This window comes from Acanthochromis polyacanthus, chromosome 8, assembly GCF_021347895.1.
Source record: "Acanthochromis polyacanthus isolate Apoly-LR-REF ecotype Palm Island chromosome 8, KAUST_Apoly_ChrSc, whole genome shotgun sequence".
Lineage (NCBI taxonomy): Eukaryota > Metazoa > Chordata > Actinopteri > Pomacentridae > Acanthochromis > Acanthochromis polyacanthus.
The window spans coordinates 36578468-36600630 of record NC_067120.1 but is presented as its reverse complement, the minus strand read 5'-3'; the positions used below and the strand labels follow the sequence as shown (position 1 = coordinate 36600630).

General features: G+C 37.6%; 2 protein-coding genes and 1 non-coding gene across 3 annotated transcripts in view; 2 read left to right on the top strand and 1 right to left on the bottom strand.

Moving 5' to 3' along the window:
- The window catches only part of mapk8ip1a (mitogen-activated protein kinase 8 interacting protein 1a), a 33490-nt gene extending 24376 nt beyond the window's left edge, over nt 1–9114 (top strand). The window contains exons 9-12 of the mRNA XM_022215488.2: nt 1404–1514; nt 2835–2905; nt 3081–3179; nt 3625–9114. Coding sequence (XP_022071180.2) covers nt 1404–1514; nt 2835–2905; nt 3081–3179; nt 3625–3697 — 354 coding nt within the window. The 3' untranslated portion in view covers nt 3698–9114. The remainder of the gene's footprint in view (nt 1–1403; nt 1515–2834; nt 2906–3080; nt 3180–3624) is intronic.
- Nucleotides 9115–10113: 999 nt separating this feature from the next.
- The window catches only part of cstpp1 (centriolar satellite-associated tubulin polyglutamylase complex regulator 1), a 12225-nt gene continuing 175 nt past the window's right edge, over nt 10114–22163 (bottom strand). Inside the window, exons 1-9 of the mRNA XM_051951437.1 lie at nt 22129–22163; nt 21932–22034; nt 19427–19557; nt 19247–19331; nt 18947–19032; nt 14558–14765; nt 14366–14475; nt 12439–12502; nt 10114–11060 (exon numbers count right to left, since the gene is read on the bottom strand). The exon at nt 22129–22163 is cut by the window's right edge and continues 175 nt beyond it. Of these exons, the coding sequence (XP_051807397.1) occupies nt 10892–11060; nt 12439–12502; nt 14366–14475; nt 14558–14765; nt 18947–19032; nt 19247–19331; nt 19427–19557; nt 21932–22034; nt 22129–22163 (991 nt within the window). The 3' untranslated portion in view covers nt 10114–10891. The remainder of the gene's footprint in view (nt 11061–12438; nt 12503–14365; nt 14476–14557; nt 14766–18946; nt 19033–19246; nt 19332–19426; nt 19558–21931; nt 22035–22128) is intronic.
- Nucleotides 18055–18125, top strand: trnag-gcc (transfer RNA glycine (anticodon GCC)). Its single transcript has one exon. It is a non-coding gene; the product is annotated as a tRNA-Gly (tRNA).

The following is a 22163-nucleotide window of genomic DNA, read 5'->3' as shown; positions in this document are numbered from 1 at the left end:
CCTGCCTGTAGTCTGACGCCTCCTCTGGTCTCTACAGCATTAAACAGTAAGAGGTTCCACCTGGTGGATCAACCAGGTACTATAGCTGATCCAGAGCACATTTTCCCATGTTGCATTGCAGAGCTGTTAAGTTGTCAAGTATATACAACTCAAGTAATCTAATCAACCGGGTTGATTTTAATAACTTCAATATGTGTATTATGTAGGACAGTGGTATCACTTCTTCTCTGATCCTTTTGTTTACATTTTGTCATCATACATGTTTCCACATTAGAGTGTGTAAAAGACATCATAAAAGCATAACTTGATAAAAGGGCTGTGGGCTAGCTAAATTCCCATAACAGTCTCTGCTTGTCAACATGAACGTTCCTTAAGAAAGTAAGAGGCTCCACCTGGTGGAACAACTAGGTACTACAGCTAATCTACAATATACTATCTGACATGTATGTAGAGAATACAGGTTTTCTCCGTACTTTGGAGGTTGTGGAACAGATGCGAGATGCAGTTTTTTTCTTAAAGCATTCGCTTGTCAAACATACACTGTATTGATTCTAATAACTTTAATGTACTTGAAGTGTGTATTGTCAAGGGAAATAGTATTGGATTGGGACTCATTTAGTATCAGTAGATACTAAATATTAAATGACTTGGCTGAGGGGCAAAAAACGTGATTGGAAAATCCCTCGTCTCCTGGAAGATCCTCTAGCAGCTTGAATCAGGAAAAGGTTGCTGCAAGAACCTCTAATAATTAAAAAAAAGACGGGTTCCTGGAGGACTCTTATTAGAAGTAATTGTGTATACTGCAATATTTCAACATATGGGGGGGGGGGGGGGGGGGGGGGGTCATTTTATGGTAGAAGAATTATATAAGGTTGACAGAATTACAATGCTTGATTTTAGTCCAATAGAAAAATCATTTTAAACATCTAATATATAATTTATGGGTTTTCTGTTGGAGATGACAAAGCAAAAACACGGTTATGCTACTGTTTTCATCACAAACACGTAAAAAACATACTGAGGGATTATTTTAGCTCATCGTTTGCATTTGGATGTAAATTATAGAGCTCTTTTGAACAATACTAAAGATATTTTACAGACTGGGTTTGTACATCTGTAACAAGAATTGTGTGTAAATGACTCTTGACACTAAAACCACAAATACTATTTACCTAAATGTAAAAAAAACTGTAAATTTAAGAACATGTACAATAATATCTGCTGTTTTTCTTGTAGTTGGGCATAAAGCAAAATATAATAATGATAATAATGAGTTCAAAATGCACCCCAGACCCTTCAAACTGCCTCTTTGAACAGCTTTTTCTGACATGTAGTACTTTTTACGACTCAGACTGTAGTATTTAAACCTGAAGTACTGACTGGTTGATGGTTTCCGTCCACAGGTAGCTTGTAACAGGCGATCTGCAGGTCAGCCTCCGTCAGCTTGTGTTCTGGAAGTCAGCGTTAAAGGAGTGAAGATCAGCGTCCAGGATCAGTGTCATTCTGCTCACAGGGTAAATAAACACTCTGAAAGCCCACACAGCCTCAGAAATGAGTAATAAACCACCAGGACCAACGTTTTCTGTCTCATCTTTAGCAGTTATCAGTTTAAGGCTGTTTTAATGATGGCATGGAGCCAGTTAGAACATGATTTATTGCATTTATTGAGACTTTTTCATGTCTTTTAGAAGGCGTTTTAAATATTTAACCACTCAAACTAAATTATCAATGTCGTGTAAAGTAAGCAGCACGTGGTCTAAAGGTTGTTGTTTTCCCAGGTTCTATTTATATACTCAGATTTAGCTAGACCTGTGTTATTTTTTTTTACTGTTTCATTTAAAATCCACCCAAATAAATGCGAAAACATCCAAATGATATTAATAAATAAAGCCATGGTTAATTTGTCTGTCCAAATTGATTTTACTCAAAGCTAAAGAAAAATTACATAGATAAAGAAAAGTAAAAATAAACATTTACAATTTTATTTTTCAGGATAATCAGCCTGTAAGTATATGAAAAGGAGAAAAAAAGGAATTATGAAATTAAATTTTGCAGTTAATGATTAAGATTGTTGGAATTTTACATTTAATATTCTGTTTTTTGGTTTTATTTTAATTTTCCCAGTTATTCTGGTCACGATCACTAATAATGCAGGATTACAGGTTTACAAGACTCTGTACAAATTTCTATTTAAGATTTATTTCTCATTAAGCATATTTCTGTACACCCTTTAAAAAACAAAACTGTCAGTCCTGTCTATTCCTTTGATTTTTCTATATTATATTTTCTACTTATTTTGAATCTTATTTCACTTTATCTTCATTCAGTTCAAAATAAATAAATTTAATTTGAATTTAATTTCATTTAATCAAATTCAATTTTATTTGAATTGAATTTTAATTTCATAACATTTTAATTAATCAAAATTGAAATGTAATTACATTTTAATTTAATTTTAATCAAATAAATAGTTTGCTTTCATTTCATTTTAATTAATTTTACTTCATTTTAATTAATTTTACTTCATTTTAATTAAATACATTTTTAATTTGATTCCATTTGATTTTAATTACATTTTATTTTAATAAATTCTATTTTATTTTACTTTAATTAATTATATTTCATTTAATTTTAATTTCATTTTAATTCATTTCATTTTATTTCATCTTATTTTATTTTCCCTTTATTCCATAATATTCTGTGTTGTCTTGTTGTTTACCCCTTTATTAAATATCCATGCCGCTATAGTAATTTAATTTCTCTCTGTGGATTAATAAAGTCTTAATAAAGTCTAAGTTTATTTAACCTTTTACACGTCTTTGTGTCTCCATCAGGGCGAACAGTGTTTCCATTTCTTCCAGCTGAAGAACATCTCATTCTGCGGCTGTCATCCTAAACACAGCAAGTGAGTCCAAAGAATATTGGAAATATTAATAAATGAATCACTTATTAAATTAATAGCTTCACTAATTGTGTGTTTTCTGTTTAGCGGTGTTTAAATTTAAAGGATCGGATGTAAAGTTCAGGTTTTCCTCAGTAAATACAGGTTTTTATTGTTGTTGTTGTTGTTGTTGTTGCAGGTATTTCGGTTTCATCACCAAACATCCCGACCAGCAGCGCTTCGCCTGCCACGTGTTGATGTCAGAAACAACATTACATCCTCTGGCTGAGTCTGTGGGGTGAGAACTGCTCTGATCAGGGTTTATTCTGTTCAACTTTAGGTTCTACATGTTTTCAGGCCCAATCTGCAGGTACTAGAGGGTCACTGATCTCTAGGACTCTAGAACAGTTTGGACACCTGTAGGATTTGGTGGGACCAACTTTCAAGGCTTGATCAACCTCCATTGCTGCAGATCAACTTGAAGCTGTTAACCCATTTCTTGTTCCGTGAAAAAGGACTTTTTGTATAATTCTGAAATGTATCATTTCTCAGATTTGAGTAACGTTAACTTTTTTAAGAATCTCTGGCAGTTCAGCACTTACCTCGGTACCTTTTCAAGCTATTCATTGGACTTGAGCGACTTGAATTTAAAACAGAAACTGGAAAAATTGGGGCGTTGTAAAACTTTTGACTGGTAGTGTAGATAAAATGTTTCTGACGTTCTCGTCCTGTTGTTTCCTCAGGAGGGCGTTCCAGCAGTTCTACAAGGAGCACATCGGCTACTCGTGTCCCACCGAAGACATCTTCATCGAGTGACGTCCTCACCGTGAACCTCACTACGTGCATGTAAGCCTGGTCTTACACCGACTGGACCACCGATATATCTCCTCTGCATGGTGGATTCTTTATTTCTGCTGCTGCATCCGGTGATACAGCGAGCTTCTCCTTCCTTACGCCACATCTCAGTATCAAAAATACCTCTAACGGATGGATGGGAGCGAACGACATGATGTAAACCCAACATAAATATCTATTTTATAAGCAGAAGTAACTTACATGTAACTACACATAGATATTAAACCTCTCTGACAACTCCTCTGCCCTGCAAAGCCACAACACAGAAGCTGCACATTAGCTAAATTTAAACCTAAATCTGACGTCTTCTATCAACATCTGGCTGGTGAACTTTAGCTGCAGCTTAATTTTAATGCTCCGACATGTTTTTATTATCACAGAATAACGCGTCTGCTGCATTCTAACAGATGAAAATAACCAACAAGATCAAGAAGTGGTGCTAAAAGCGAACTAACCCAGCTTAGCAGAGCAGCAGAAAGAGCAGCTAGATGGTTTTATTTCATCAAATTACCTTTAAAACACATTCAGGTGTTTAAATTTGGGGTTTGTGTTTGTGCAGTTGATGCTTGGTGGTTTTGCAGGGCCGCATTAAGTTGATTTAACGACAGAATATTTAAATTCTCGGTTTGCAACCGGAGCTTAAATCAATAATAAGAGACCGTTTGGTTTGTCAGCCATATTAGCAGCTGTGTGAGTCTGAAAAGTGTTTGTTGGTCCAAAACTAAACCAGATGAAATGACAGGAGGTGTGAAGTTTTTACTCATTTATCCTCCTGTAGCTGATCAGCATGGATGGTTTATGGAAGGATCCAATCTACTGACCGCAAATACACTTAGATCAACAACAAGAGACCGGAAAATACGACAAAAACAACTAGAAAGATGTGAAAATGAACACAAAGCAATGCAAAACAGCCACTAAGAGACATACAGCAACTACAAAGAGATGAAAATGAACACAAAGAGACACAAAACAACTACAAAGAGATGCAAACGGACTACAAAAAGACTTAAAAGGACCAAAGAGACACAAGACAACTACAAAGAGATGCAAATGTGCAAGAATAATACTTTACATGACCAAAGACACACAAAACAAGTGTAAAGACAAGCTAAAGGAACACAAAGAGACACAAAATCACCACAAAGTGACAAAAAAAACAACAAAGAGACATAGAAAACCATGAAAAAAAATACGAAGAGACACTATACACCTACAAAGACTGACAACAGAACTACAAAGAGATGCAAAAATAACCACAATATGATGAAAACAAGCTACAGAGACATAAAATGACCATTAAAAAACCCTAAAAATGACCACGAAGAGACCAAAACAACGATAAAGAGACACAAAATGACCATAAAGAGACAAAAATCAACCACAAAAGACTTAAAATCTTCAAAAAGAAGACCAAAACGGTACAAAAAGCATCAAAAATAATGACAAATAACTGCAAAGATGTGGAATAATGACAATAAAATGGTAAAAATAAAACAACTGCAAAGACATAAAATGACCCAAAATCACCCCAAAGAGTCACAAAAACCACCAGAAACATGAATCCGCGGCGCTAACATGGCTGACAAAGCATTTGATTCTTTAAGTTTCTAAAATTGTGTTCTCCTGTTGTTGAAATCTGAAAAATTACGCTCTAGGACCTTAAATTAAACATTAAATAATAACCTTATTATTCAATAAAATTAACATTTTATGTGTGAAAAAGAAACTTGAGTAAAACCTGATCTGTATTTTGCAGCTAAATTCTTGGAAACTTAATTGATAATTTGTAAAAGTCAGTCGGTATGTAGCTGTAGATATCAAGTTTATTACCAAGTCAAGCTTCACTGCAACACTTTCTCCATTTTCCTTTAAGTTAAATCCAAACTGTGTTGACTTTTCTTGGAATTACTGTCAAATTTACAGCTAAATACTTCCTGATTTTTACGCTGTTGTACAGAAAGTTTCAAATAAATTAGCCTCAATGAGTTTTTCTTTAGCCCAAAAGCGACTCTTTAGCCCACTTTGCAAACCTGTGACTGTCTGTGTGAGAGTTTAATGACTGAAGTTAAACCTTAAGAAAGTATTAAACATTTAGAAATGAAATTCTGCATGAATTTAAAGCGGGATCAGTAGCAGAGTGTAGCTGCCCATGTAACATTGGTAGGTTCTTACCTGCTTCTCCCTTCATCCTCTGGACCAAAACGTTGAGTTCAATCAGCAGATTTTCATGAGATTTGCATGAAGGTTTCAGGTTAAAGACGTTATTAACATCGATTCCCCTGCAAGGCTTCGAAGGACGAAAAGAAACGAAACCGGACCTGCTTGTTTCTTTGCACAGACGAGGACAGATTTAAAAAAATAAAAGTATAAATGTGTATTTTTAACCCCCAGACATGACAATCTGCTGTTGTTGACTGTGAAGGTGCCTCATTTCTCCTTTTGCTGCTTTTACTTTTTCTTCCAAAACGACTACGAACCCTCCACTGGGTTCGTCGAGGCCCGAAGGACGCCGTGCAATTCAGAGTGTGACGATGGAGGAGGGCGGTTCACTGTGCAGTCTGTCGATCTGTCCACTTTCAGCTTCCTCTGCATCGACCGCTCGGATCTGGAGAGCAGAAGTTAGCCTAGAGATGCTAGTTACTTTATATCCCACAAGTTTAATCTGCTTCTGCTGTTAGAATCGAGATGTTGAAGGTTCTACAGCTGTAAAAGTTAAAACACTGACTGTAAAAATCATCCAAATCGTATAAAGCATCACATTTAGCATGAGCATTAGCTACTTTAGCAAAAAATATGCTAGCCATGCATCAACATGAACACTGATTCATGCATTTTTGTATGAAGCTGTTGATGATGGAGGTTCTACAGCTGCCGAAATTTAAATGGAGGCTTAAAAAATTCATCCAAATTGTCGTAAAGCGTCAAATTTAGCATGTGCAGTAGCTACTTAAGACAACAAATGTTAGCAATGCACTTATTCAAAATGGCGGACATCATGCTTTTGATTTTTTTTAAAGATCTTTTAACTCCATTTTTTGTGAAACTGTTGATGATGGAGATTCTACAGTTGCCGAAATTGAAATAGAGACAAAAAGAATCATTCAAATTGTCAAAAAACATCACATTTAGCATGAGCATTAGCCACTTTAAACAAAAAGTGTTAGCCATGCAAAAATACAAAATGGTGTTTGGTGCTCATGTTTTAGGATTTTTTGAAAGATCTTTTAACCTCAGTTTTTATGATTTTAACTTTTTATGAAGCTATTGATGGTGAAGGTTCTGCAGCTGCAAAATTTAAAATATTGACTGTAAAAGTCATCCAAATTGCTATAAAGCATTAAATTTAGCATGAGCATTAGCCACTTTAGCAAAATAAACATTTGGAATTTTTGAATCTTTAAACTCAAATTTTTATGAAATTATCTTTGTTTCATACATTTTTTAATGGAACTGTTGATGATAGAGATTTTACAGCTGCCAAAATTGAAGCAGAGACAAAAAAATATATAAAAATTGCCATAAAGCATTAATTTGGCGTGAGCATTGGCTACTTTAGCAAAAAAAAAAAAAAAGCTAGCCATGTACAAATTCAAAATGGTGGGCATCATGTTTTTGGATTTTTAGGATATTTTGTCTCCAGTTTTTAGGAATTTAACTTAATTTCATACAAATTTAAAATTAAACTGTTGATGATGGAGGTTCTACAGCTGCCAAAGTTGGAAAAGAGACTAAAAAAAATCATCAAAATTGTCATAAAGCATCAAATTTGGCATGTTTATCATGCATAGGGAGACACTTCAGAAAAAAAGGGCAAAAGTATGTTAAGATGGCGGACACTGGCGTCAAATATTTAGATTTATAGAAATATCTACATTTTTATAATATTACTATCTTTGTTTCATACATTTTTGTATGAAACCCTCAGAACCCGACAGAGACGACGGAATTTAACTGCTGCCGAAATGAAAGTAGTGACCAAAAAAATCATAAAAGTATTACATTTTGCATGTGCCTTAGTTATAGGAGACCACTTTAGACAATAACACTAGCCACGTGTAAGCTTTTCAAGATTTCACACACCTTTTTACTTCACTTTTTGTGATTTTAACTTGTTTCATACATTTTTGACACCTTACAATTTATTCTGGCAAACAGACTGTCGTAGTTCAAAACAAAATATTTCACTAAACTGGCTCCATGTGTCAGAAAAACCTCCTCACTCATTTATCTCCATGTGTTATTGATCCTGTCTTAATGCTTCATGCACATATCCCATAAAACTGGACGGTAAAACTGATTAGCCTTTGATTAGCCTCTCATGCGGCTGCGGTGAAATTAGTATCTATTTGTAGTGAAATGCATTTCCTTGCAGTGAACACCAGGGGGCGCTGTCTGTGAATTATTACATTATTATAATATATATTTTATTATGATTTAAGCTAGCTGTTGTTCTTGAGATCAGTCTTGTTTCAAGCAGCTTGAAAGCTAAACAGTCAGAGACTAGCCGGTTAACGTAGTTTAGCGTTTAGCGGCTTAAGATCTATGGAGTCAGAGTTGTGTCAAAATGATCAAAGAAAACGTCTTAAACGTCAAACAAAAATAAGAATTTAACAGAGAAAAAAACTCACTGAAACAAGAAAAAATTTTAATCTGAAAAGAAAAACTTGTGACTTGCTGACAAACTTGTAAACTACTGATATTTATATTTTGTTTACAGTAAAGATCCATCTGTGGAGTGGTGGTGGAGACCAAAACAGAGATACAAACTAATTTTTTTGCAACAAAAACATCAGCTAATGCAGCTTTAAGCTCCAACATTTGAGCATTTCGACTTTTTGGCTAACGAGAAGCTTATCGACCAGATTTGAGCAGTCGATGGAAATGAAGCACGACATGTTTTGTGTTTGAATCAGTGCCTATTTTCTTTTTTATTCAGTTCTCTGGTGTTGTGATGATGATGATGATGAAGATGATGACGACGACGAACACCGTCCTCTGTATTAAATGTCCAGATTTTTCTCCGATCGCAGAACCAGAAGCAGAAACTCGTGTAGCTCGGCCGACTCGGTGCATCTTGGACGGTTGCCCTGGAAACATCGTTGCCGAGGAGTGGTGGAGGTTGTCGGTTTCCACGGCAACCCTCCGAGATGCCCCGCGGTGAGCTGCTCCGGCGGAAAGTGTGTCCTTCCTCCGTGTTTCTGTGAGGACGGACTGTACATACGTGAGCAGTGTCAGACATCCTGTATAGAAGCTGTATGTTTGTATAGATTATTATTGTATGCCGTCGGGTGTAACACCGCATGATATCTATGTTGTAAAATGAAGACGAGACTGATGGTCGCCGTTCTTGTCAATAAATCACGTTTACAACTGCATTCAGGATGTGTTCTTGATGTTTATTTTTTTTAATAAAATAGAAGTCAGTGTTACGGTCCTAGAAATGATTCTTGAGTCAGTTTCAAAACCTGCTGCTGCACACTGTGCATTGTATGTTAAATTAAAGCTGCAAGCAGCGTTGGTCGGGTCCTCACATACGAGCGGGCCGGCTGGCCCGACTGGCCAACACGGTTCAACCAAGTGCTGCTAAAACTGAGAGTGTAAATTTTCAGAAAGATTGGACCACATACAGGTTAATTACACAGCAGTTCCTGTTTCATGGTGAGAAATCCAAAACGGCCACCAGGTGTCATATGGATGTGATTAGGGCCAGACTCTGATGACACTTGTAAAATTTGATGCAGATTGGACCATGCACAGACTAGTTAGACAGCACTTCCTGTTTCGTGGCGAGGCATTCAAAATGGCCGCTTTCCGTTGGTCGCCATGGCCACACCGTCAGACTGTTGCGGATCATTTTGATAACTTTTGATCACCCATGACTGGAGTACATCCTGGCCAAATTTCAGCTCTCTCGGGGTTACGCTGTTTGAGTTTCTAGATTTTGAAAAGTGTCCAAAAATGACACAAAATTGTCCAAAATATGATTCATAATTCAAAATGGCCGATTGCCTGTTGGATTATGGGAAATGGTCCAAGAGGCCTTTTTTGTGTGTCTTGACGAGTTACATATGCGTACCGAATTTTGTGGCTCTAAGTGAAAGGCTGTCTGGAGTCTAAATTTTCTTAATTTTCTAGGGGGCGCTGTTGAGCCATTTTGACACGCACGCATACCATTCACCAAAAATATCAAATTTTTCGCAGGTCCTGATGTGTGTGGCGATTTTGATGCGTTTTCATGTATGTTAAGGGCGTCAAAAAGGCCGATTTCCCGGACGATGAAATAAATTTAAAAAACCCTAGGGTTTCAATAGGGTCTTCGCAACATTCGGTGCTCGGACCCTAATTATCCCCAATAAAATACACAAAAACACAAATAAGTGTTTAATCACAGTTACATCTTTATTATTCACAGTGTGAGTCTTCATACACATTAAACCAGATATAGGATTCTGTTCACCAGTACAAAGTAATAAATATTATAGCACGTTATACATACAGTTAATGCTTCCAGTGGTCGTGTTCTATAATATAATACTTGATTTAAAGCAGCAGGAGGACGTTCAGCAACACAGTGTGAAGATGAGCCCATCGGCAAGGTTTAATTTGCTGAAATCACAGCATTTCTGCAGCTTTTACAGTTAAATTTAACACAGCGGAATGTAATTTAATATGTTTAACCATCAAAACGTTCAGGAAAGTTCACGTTTTTGACTGTTTTTAACAATACTTTTAGTTGCTGTGATAAAATGTAGGTTTCTAGTGGATATTCTGAACATTTCTTGCCAAACTGGTGATTTTTTTTTCTTTCATGATCGTAAACTACAAAAATATTTCACTTTTTGATGAGATTCATTCTAATGCCTCTGACGGTTGCTTAAAAGTGCAGTTTGTTATGGAAAGTCAAGCATTTACTGTTAAATATGAGTACATTATTACTATACGGTGCTGTTTGTGTAACAAGCTGCAGCTAATCTACAGGAACTACGGCTACGTCGCTACTTTAACTGTTAGCTAAGGTGTGGTGTTTTGCATAAATGCTGTCAGAATATGAGGAAAAACTGTAAATACTGATGATATGAGGCTTCGGATCTGTTCTTTAGTGGCACATTTAACTGAATTTTTGGCCTGGAATGGAAAACGAGCGACGGGGAGTCAGTTCTCGGAGGAGTCGGTCTCTTCGGTGGATCCGTCGCTCTCCACCTCCATCCTCCTGCGGTGGTGGAAGTTCCTCCTGGGGGAAGCTTTCCTCTGAACCTCCTTCAGGGCTCCGACAGCGCTGCCACTGCTGTTGCTGCCAGGACTCACCGAGATCTGAGCGATTCTGAGGAAAACAGGAGGTTTGTTTTACTGATTTGTTCGTTCATTCATGTCCAGGAGGAGGGTTTGGAAGTCAAACGGGCAGTAAAGTGCATAAGATTCATGGCTTGGGATGTTTTTGCTGAAAGAATTGCAAAAAAAATGAATAGTTGAGTCATTTATTTTGGATCTGATTAACCATTTAACTGATTTCTCAAGCAAAAGCACCAAAATTCTGATGCCTCTATAGTCAGAAATGAGAGAATTTGCTGTTTTTCTTGGTCTTACATGACAGTTAAAGTGAATATTTAGTCATTAATCTTCTTTTCAACAGCAAAAATACTGAATAAATTTCTTTAATTAGTGTAAACATTAATGGAGAAACCTTTTAAGTGACTGAGCTCAGTGAAGAAGTGGAAAGCTTTAAGAATTCAAATGTGCCTTGTGAGTTAACATACTGTCAGATATTTCAAATATTTGAAGAGTTCATTTGCAAAAACAGATAACTCCGTTTTTATACATTTTCAGAAAACTTTTTTTATTGTTTACATGAGATATTATCAATCAGACTGAAGTTGAGTGGATTTGACTCAGTAGAAAAGTACATGACAAAATAGAGAAAAAATAAAATATTAGTGTTATTATCATTATTATCTCAAGTAAACAATAAAAAATGAGTTTTCTGAAAACGGAGTTACCTGTTTTTGCAAATGAACTCTTCATTTCTACTACTTTTTGTGTTTTACTGCCTCACACTATTTATCTTGTTACAGGTCTTTTTCTTTCTTTTTTGTGATTTCGCTTCAAAATTTTACCATTTTTCAATCCTGAATATACATGATTTTTCTTAAAAGGGTGGACTAATAAGGAAACTAGCAAAATGACACCATTTATCAGCCAGAATCTGTTAAAAACTCAGAAGAATTTCACATTTCTGACAGTCACTGGACTCCTCATGAATGTTTCACACAGAAAAAATAAACAAATCTGAGCTTAAAATTGTGATATTTTATAAAAATCACTTTGTTCTACATGTCTTATTTAACAGTTCACTAAATATAAAGCACTATATTCTGTAAAAAAAAAAAAAAAGTTGGAGCTACACAGCGTAACAAAATGTCTATAGCTGTCAAAGCTATTCCTGCTAGCATGCTATAGCTAACAGACAACAACTAGCACCAACAACTAGCACCGCGCCTCCTACCGCTGAACCACCAATGCTGCCTGTGGCCTCTTTGCATGTCTGTGTCTGTATTTACGCTCCTCTCCAAAACTGTCCTCAGGCGTCGTTACACATGTCCCTCATTACCAACAGAGAACATTTTTCCAAAGCCCTCTCTGTCATGCTTCATGCTGAAATCAGATCTAAAACCTTCTCTGTATGTGTGTGCGTTTGTTCTTACAGTTTGTCCAGTTCTTGGTCCATCTCTGGGTCGATGAGCAGCTCTGCTTTACTGGGTAAAGCTCCTGCAGAACCAGGAAGGAAACAAGAGTTTAAAAGCTGCATTCATGTGAAAATTAGCAATGCTAAAGCTAATGTTGCTAATGAGCCTGCTACATGTGAAGACAAAAAGACATTAAAAGCCGCTAACATGGTGAACAATGCGTTTTCAGCTTGTTGAGATACAGATTTAAAGATATGGATCTGGAGGTTTTTTAATCCTCTGAAACCAAAACTCTGCTGGCCGATGTGTAAAAGGCATCTTAAAATAAAGCACCAAAATAACACCTAAAAAAAAGAAACACAAACAGAACCATTTTGTGGCTTTTAAATTTTCCAAAGGAAGGAAATTAACCTAATCTGAATTTAAAGTTGGAATATTTAATCAAAATCACTTTATTCTACATCTCATTTAAAGATTCACCAAAAAAAACAGTTTACATCAAATTCTATAAAGATGTAAAACATAATGTAATCTCATTGTCACACACTGTAAACGTTCATATTATTGTTTGTAAAAAGTACAGATTTTTCATCAGGGTTTTATTCACATTTATGGCCTTTGTTCTTTCTTTTTTTCTTTACAGTCAACAAGTAATTTTATTTGTGATTTCGCTCTGATGTTTTACAATTTTTCCATCCTTCTTATACATAATCTTTCTTTGAAATAAAAGTAACAAAAAATCTGAGTTAAATACAGTAAAAAAGGTAGGGGGACAAATTAAGAAATTACAAAATGACACCATTTATCAGCCAGAAACTTCTAGAAACTGGAAGCATTTCAACTTTCTGACAGTCCTTGAACTCCTCATGAATGTTTCACACAGAAAGAAAGAGACAAATCTTTGCTTAAAATTGTGATACTTTATCAAAATCACCTTATTTTACATTGTCATTTAACAATTTATTGAAAATAAAGCACTGTATTCTGTAAAAAAAAGAAAGATTTGGACTCCACAGCACACCACAGCTTTGAAATCTGTTCCTGCTAGCATGCTACAGCTGACAGACAACAACTAGCACGCTGCTAAGATATTCTGGGCAGACGAACCAAAGTGTTCTGGATAAATCTGTCATTAGAGCCCGACTGTTCAGGATAATCTTCCTGTTGTGTAACGTCACATTCAGATTCTGCTTATTTTAGGTTATGTGATTCAGTTAAAACTGTGTGTGCATTGGCCGGGAATCGAACCCGGACCTCCCACGTGGCAGGCGAGAAGTGTGTGTGTGTGTGTGTGTGTGTGTGTGTGTGTGTGTGTGTGTGTGTGTGTGTGTGTGTGTGTGTGTGTGTGTGTGTGTGTGTGTGTGTGTGTGTGTGTGTGTGTGTGTGTGTGTGTGTGTGTGTGTGTGTGTGTGTGTGTGTGTGTGTGTGTGTGTGTGTGTGTGTGTGTGTGTGTGTGTGTGTGTGTGTGTGTGTGTGTGTACTTGTTTCTGCTATACCGGTGGGGACTTTGACCTGACTATTTGCTATAAAGGTGGGGACTTGTCTTACGGTGGGGACCTAAAATGAGGTCCCCACGGGTGGCAACACCGTTTTCTTGGCCATATTGTTGTTAATAAAAAATGTAAAAGTGCAAAAACGTTTGTTTAGGGTTAGGCATTGATTTGGTGATGGTTAAGGTTAGGGTTAGGAGTTAGATATGAATGGGAGTCAATGGTAAGTCCCCACCGGTATAGAAAAACAAACATGTGTGTGTGTGTGTGTGTGTGTGTGTGTGTGTGTGTGTGTACGTATGCGTGCATGTACGTATGTGTGCGTGTGTCTTGACATTCCAACATGTTTAACGCTATGACAACATAAATGAGTGAAGGTAGTGACACTGGAGTCACATCATTAGTGTTGTAGTTTAGTTATCAGCAGTAGAAGAAGGAACTGATGCTGAACTCACCGATAGTTTGGTTGATGCTCTCATCTTTAGCCAGACTCATGAGGAAGCTGTAATAAGAGACTTTTTCAGTTTGCTCCAGGATTTCCCTCATACGCGATCTGGAGGGGAAGCTGCACACGGACACACAGAAACACTTAAACGCTGCACAGACGGCTCAACAACACGATGCTGTGTACCTGTCTGTGTGTTCACCTGTGTTTAAAACGGTCACAGAGGTCGTCTATGCACTGGGAGAACACACTCGGCTCCACTCCGTCCTGCTGCTGCTCCTCTTTGTCGTTCTCCTCGGCAGCCACCGATGGAAGCTGCTCGATGGAGGTGGACGTCGGGACAATGACGGTGTTGGGACTTTTACCCGCCAACAGATCCTGGTAGATCACCAGAACGCTGTCCAGGAACTCTGCAGACAACAGGAGGTGACTTTTAACTTCTGTTAATCCGTTATGTCACTTTATTAGGCCTCTGAACTCCCAGAAAGCTCTCTGTCACATTTCTATTTTGTTCTTCTGTTTCTTATTTTGTCATTTTGTCTCTTTGTGGTGGTTTTGTCTCCACATTCTAATATTATTTATCTATTTCCATGTTTCCAGCCTCTACCAACATTTTCTGTCTATTCTGCTCATCCTCTGTAGAAAGATGTTTCTCCATGCTGAATGTATCTTCCAACAACTTGCTCCTCTGTTCACTGTTTCTGAGCCATGCTGCATTTATTTATTGATACAGGGAGTTAATAAAACATCCAGATTTTTTAAAAACTGCAAAAGCACAACTGAATTTCCCTCCAGGGATTACTAAAGTGAGTCTAAGTCTAAGCATCTTAATGCCTTCTAATGCTTGTTTCCATGTGCAGTAAACAGAGCAACATTAGCATTAGCGCTGTATATCTTTAAAAAAATGTAGCTTTAAAAAGTGGAATCTTTTAACCCGTAAAATAGAAAACTGTCAAATAAAAATGGACAGAACTGTTAAACATGTTCTCATTCCAAGTAGTTTCTAGTCGTTTTATTTTTCTCCTCTTATCCTGAACAGTCGGGCTCTAATTACAGATTTATCTAGAACTCTTCAGTTCTTCTTCCCAGAGTATTTCAGCAGTACGTTAGTTGTTGTCTGTCAGCTGTAGCATGCTAGCAGGAATAGCTTTCAAAGCTGTAGGTGCTCTGATGTAAGTCCAGCATGGCTACATATGGAACCGGCAACAGTCACAATTCAGAAAAGGAAACATCAGAGGAGTAGTCCAAGGACTGTCAGAAAGTTGAAATTCTTCATGTTTTTAACAGTTTCTGGCTGATAAATGGTGTCGTTTAAAGAAAAGATACAGTGCCTTGTGAAAGTATTCGGCCCCCTTGAACTTTTCAACCTTTCGCCACATTTCAGGCTTCAAACATAAAGATATAAAATTCTAATTTTTTTGTCAAGAATCAACAACAAGTGGGACACAATCGTGAAGTGGAACAAAATTTATTGGATATTTTAAACTTTTTTAACAAATAAAAACCTGAAAAGTGGGGCGTGCAATATTATTCGGCCCCCTTGCATTAATACTTTGTAGCGCCACCTTTTGCTGCAATTACAGCTGCAAGTCGCTTGGGGTATGTCTCTATCAGTTTTGCACATCGAGAGACTGAAATTCTTGCCCATTCTTCCTTGCAAAACAGCTCGAGCTCAGTGAGGTTGGATGGAGAGCGTTTGTGAACAGCAGTCTTCAGCTCTGCCCACAGATTCTCGATTGGATTCAGGTCTGGACTTTGACTTGGCCATTCTAACACCTGGATACGTTTATTTGTGAACCATTCCATTGTAGATTTGGCTTTATGTTTTGGATCATTGTCCTGTTGGAAGATAAATCTCCGTCCCAGTCTCAGGTCTTTTGCAGACTCCAACAGGTTTTCTTCCAGAATGCTCCTGTATTTGGCTCCATTCATATTCCCATCAATTTTAACCATCTTCCCTGTCCCTGCTGAAGAAAAGCAGGCCCAAACCATGAGGCTGCCACCACCATGTTTGACAGTGGGGATGGTGTGTTCAGGGTGATGAGCTGTGTTGCTTTTACGCCAAACATATCGTTTTGCATTGTGGCCAAAAAGTTGGATTTTGGTTTCATCTGACCAGAGCACCTTCTTCCACATGTTTGGTGTGTCTCCCAGGTGGCTTGTGGCAAACTTCAAACCAGACTTTTTATGGATATCTTTGAGAAATGGCTTTCTTCTTGCCACTCTTCCATAAAGGCCAGATTTGTGCAGTGTACTACTGATTGTTGTCCTATGGACAGACTCTCTCACCTCAGCTGTAGATCTCTGCAGTTCATCCAGAGTGATCATGGGCCTCTTGGCTGCATCTCTGATCAGTCTTCTCCTTGTTGGAGGTGAAAGTTTAGAGGGACGGCCGGGTCTTGGTAGATTTGCAGTGGTCTGATACTCCTTCCATTTCAATATGATTGCTTGCACAGTGCTCCTTGAGATGTTTAAAGCTTGGGAAATCTTTTTGTATCCAAATCCGGCTTTAAACTTCTCCACAACAGTATCTTGGACCTGCCTGGTGTGTTCCTTGGTCTTCATGATGCTCTCTGCACTTTAAACAGAACCCTGAGACTATCACAGAGCAGGTGCATTTATACGGAGACTTGATTACACACAGGTGGATTCTATTTATCATCATCAGTCATTTAGGACAACATTGGATCATTCAGAGATCCTCACTGAACTTCTGGAGTGAGTTTGCTGCACTGAAAGTAAAGGGGCCGAATAATATTGCACACCCCACTTTTCAGTTTTTTATTTGTTAAAAAAGTATAAAATATCCAATAAATTTTGTTCCACTTCACGATTATGTCCCACTTGTTGTTGATTCTTGACAAAAAATTTGAATTTTATATCTTTATGTTTGAAGCCTGAAATGTGGCGAAAGGTTGAAAAGTTCAAGGGGGCCGAATACTTTCACAAGGCACTGTAAGATGCCTTACAAACACACCAGCAGGTTTTGGGGTTGAGGAGGTTAAAAAAATCCAGATTTTTGAAAACTGCTTGTTTCCATGTGCAGTAAATAGTGGTACAACGGATCATCACTGATCCGTGATCCATTCGGATCGACGTCATCGGTTTGGCACACACATGACCCGCAGATCGATTTCTGGGAAAAAAAAAAAAAAAAAAAGTTTTGCTCCGTCCGCACGCAGCTTGTGGCGAGCAGAGAAAGGAAGAGAGCAGAAATGGCGAGCGGAGGAAAGGAGGAGCTTGAACACCCCGCGACACTTAAATCCCCTCTATGGGAGCATTTTGGTTTCCCTGTCAAATATGACGACGAAGGAAAGAGGTCAGTGGACAAAACCGCCACGGTGTGTCGGCACTGTGGCATAAGAAAGCCATATGACAGTGGAAACACATCCACACATTTGAAGTGACATCTAATAATAAACAGACAAAACGTATGTTTATTTGTTTGGGTTTTTTTGCTTTTTGCTGATCCAAAAAATGATCCGATCTGTGACTCTTGATCCGAAGACCGATCCGATCCGTGAGTTTAGTGATCCGTTGCACCACTAGCAGTAAACAGAACAAAATTATCATTAGCGCTGTTTATCATCGGGATAATGAAGATTTAAAAGATGGAATCTGTTACCCAGTAAAGTAGAAGAGTTCGAAATGAAAGTGTGTGTCCACACACACACACACACACAAAAACACACACATGCAGCATTGGTGGTTCAATGGTAGAATTCTCGCCTGCCACGTGGGAGGTCCGGGTTCGATTCCCGGCCAATGCACACACAGTTTTAACTGAATCACATAACCTAAAATGAGCAGAATCTGAATGTGACGTTCCACAACAGGAAGGTTATCCTGAACAGTCGGCCTTTAATGACAGATTTATCCAGAACACTTTGGTTCGTCTGCCCAGAATATCTTAGCAGTGTGCTAGTTGTTGTCTGTCAGCTGTAGCATGCTAGCAGGAACAGATTTCAAAGCTTTGTTATACTGTTTAGCTCTAACTTTTTTATTCATTTATTTTTTTACAGAATATAGTGCTTCACCTTAAGAGAATTGTTAAATGAGACATGTAGAACAAAGTGATTTTGATAAAATATTACAATTGTAAACCTAGATTTGGCTATTTTTTCTGTGTAAAAATCTATGAAGTTGAGATTTTTACAGTTTTTAACAGTTTGTGGCTGATAAATGGTGTCATTTTGGCAATTTCTTAATTTGTCCTCCTACCTTTTAAGGAAAATCATGTATGTTAAGGTTTGAAAAAGGGTATAATATCGAAGTGAAATCACAAAAAAATGTACCTGTTCATTGCACTAAAAAAAAGAAGAAAAAAGGGCATAAACGTAAATAAAGTCCTGATCAAAAACCTGAACTCCTTACAAATAATAATATGAACTTTTCCAATATGTGACTGCTAGATTACTTTATGTTTTAAATTAAATCAGCTAAAAATATAAGCATTTACAGATATTTGTCATTATTTTCACTATTTTTTGTGTTACATATGTTCACTAGTACTGTTGCTGCCCAATCTTCAGATTTTTTTACCGTGTATTTCATTAAACAGTCAAAGCAACTAGATATGTCTAAGTAGTACCTTGGTAGTAGAACTGCAGCTGGAAGGCATAAAGGAAGTCAGAGAAAGACATCAGACAGTCAATGGCGTCGTCCATCAGAACAATTCTACAGAAAAAAATAAAAAAATTTTGAAAACCAGCAATGAACTAGAGACAGCTTCACAAAAGATGCTGAAATAAACTCTTAATTGTCTGATTCAAGACAAACTCCTCACAATAAAAGACCAGAACAGAACAAGTTTGAACATTTTTTCTGGCCTTTGTCTTTAAGCTTGATTTCACCTGAACTCAAAAAAGTTCTTACTGATCGTTATTCTCACCTGGCTGCACTCTGAACCATCTCTACTGGGAAGTCTGGACACAGCAGCTGCAGCAGAGACCGATACTCCAGCATGGACAGTAAATCTACAACACAACAGTCAGACAGCAGCTAAGAAGCAGATCTTTTGTGTTAAATGTTGAAGATGCGACTGTAGTTCAATTGTTGCTGCAGCTCTCACCTCCGCTCTTCCCGATCTGTCGGTAGCATCTCCAGAAGACTCTGAGGAAGGAAGCTCTGTTATGAGGAGTCGCTCTGATGTAGTTGAACTCCCTGAAGAGGACGTGGTTACTGTTCTTCACACTGCTGAAACTACAAACACACAGTTAGAGGCGCACTTGACAGGAAAACGTACAGAGTTTATCGAATCATCCTGCAGACTTCTGTTCAATGATGACAAACTGTTACATTAATGTTCTGCTTGCAAAAAACCTTTGTAAAATAAATCCAAGACTTCTGTTGCACTTATAAAATAAACACAAATTGGAGACATTATCTTGTAGTTACAACAGGTTAGGAATTGGAATTCTCCAGAACTTGCTTGAGAATCCTCAAATTTAAAGTTTAACATTAATAATCCCAGAGGAGGGAAACATTCAGTTTTAGAAACAAAGAGGGGATCAGTAGAAGCATAAAAGTAAACAAGAAATGCTGTTGATAATGTGCCAGTTGCTATATCCTCCTGAGAACCAAGGGCAAAAGGCATCTTTCAATGTAGCTTTTTTTGTGATTTCCTGCCTTTTTGAAGCTAAAACAACAACTCACAATTTTGAATTTTATACGAATATTGTTACTTTAGAGGCAACAGAATAATTTTACCAGAACAACAACACTTTGAAATCAAAATAGGCTGACAAGAAAGTCAGTCTATTTTCTAATAAAACTTCATCCATTCTCTATACACCGCTTCATCCTCACTAGGGTTGTGGGGGGTGCTGGAGTCTATCCCAGCTGACTCGGGTGAAGGCAGGGGACACCCTGGACAGGTCACCAGTCTGTCACAGGGCTACATACACAGACAGAATATCACACACACATTCACACCTACGGGTGATTTAGAGTAACCAATTAACCTCAGCATATTTTTGGACTGTGGGAGGAAGCCGGAGTGCCCGGAGAAAACCCACGCATGCACAGGGAGAACATGCAAACTCCATGCAGAAAGATCCCAGGCCCAGGCCGGGATTTGAACCGGGATCTTCTTGCTGCAAGACGAAAGTGCTAACCACTACCCACCATGCAGCCCCTAATGAAACTTTGATAAACTAAATTAAATAACAATAGTGTAAAAAAAATAATAGGCTGAATGTAACATAGTATTAAGCAATTATTTATTTATTACATTCAGTGTGTTTATTACCCCACAAAGAAATGTGTTTTGGGGCAGAAATCTGAATGTAAACAAAGTACTAGTTAGTTAGTTCACTATTAGCCAACCCCATTAAATCTTTCTCATGTCCACAACAGCCGACATTCATAAAGGGGAGATTAAAACAACAATATCTGAACAATTTTTGACTTTACTTTTTTTTCCTGGCATGTGAGTTTTGCTTCGGTCTCCATTTTATTTCAGCATGAAAACAAAGTTTTTCTCAGTCCACCCAATCACTTCAGATATCACTGGAAAGGCCTATTAAGCAGGTCAGGATTTCGTAGGGCAGCAGCTCAAAAGAGTAAAAAATATAGATCAAAAACAAATGTCCAGTACAGAGGACATAAATGAATGGGCCGGGTCTCAGAAGGATATGTACAAAATCAGATAATGCACAGACTTCTCTCAGGGTTATTCAATGAGTGGAAAATAAGGATACTAAATATACTGATATAGTGCACAGAGTTTTGTACATATAAAAAAAACAGACACAGTAAGGAGTCTTCTAAATGTCAAATAAAAATCACAACATACAGGTTTTAATGCATTTGCAGTGCAATAAACTCATCCCTGCTGTTTGTTGTCATGCTTGTTCTTCTTACTGTCTTATCGGCTCTTCTTGTATGTACATATTTATACCTTTTATCTATTTGTCTTATTTGTACTTTGCACCACAAGAGGTGTCTTTTAATTTTGTTGTACATTGTGCAACAAAATTATACATTGTACATTGTGTGTGTAATGACAATAGAAAGCATTTTACTCTATTCTATTCTATGTATGTTGCTCCAGATATGGCACTGAGATGAGACTTTCTCTAGTTATAGTCTTTTTATGACTTCTTCAGTATCACAGAAATTTAGTGAAAGCTGTCGTTCCACAGCAAAACGAGCTTTAAACAGTGTAATTCAGGGATTTATTTATTTTTAATTAATGTAAACAAGTAGAAATCTGAGCTATTGTTGAAGCTAACAGTGTGACTCACTGCATCCATAGCAGCATTTCAATTCCTGTTTCCCTCTGTTCAGACAAGTTATAGACTCTTAGTGTGACATTTTCTACAATATTTGATTGATTAAACGATCGAAATATTGATATTCAGGGTAATATTAAAAATAACTTGCATTAAAAATGAGCTATAAAGCCATAATTACAACATAAAGTCTTCAAATAGGCTCATTTCATGCATTCAGTGAGCTCATGGCATTTAAAAACCCTGACAACAAATCATTTTCAGACTTCTGCTGCTCTTCTCACAGATGCGGTCTAAAGCTAATGTTAGCCTGCTAGCTGTTAGCCTGGATGTGTACCTACTATTCAGCGAAGTACCGGATCACCCCGAACTGGGTGTATTCCTCTTTATGCTCCAGCAACTGAGTCACAGCATCACTCAGGTAGAACAACACGTTACTGTCCGCTGCAACACAAACAAACACACAAACAACGGATGAAAACAGACTCATTCTCCGTTAGCTGACAAGCTAGCTGCATGGCTAACACCGCGGACCTACCGAGATATTCTTCAGCGGGAACGGAGGGACTGAAG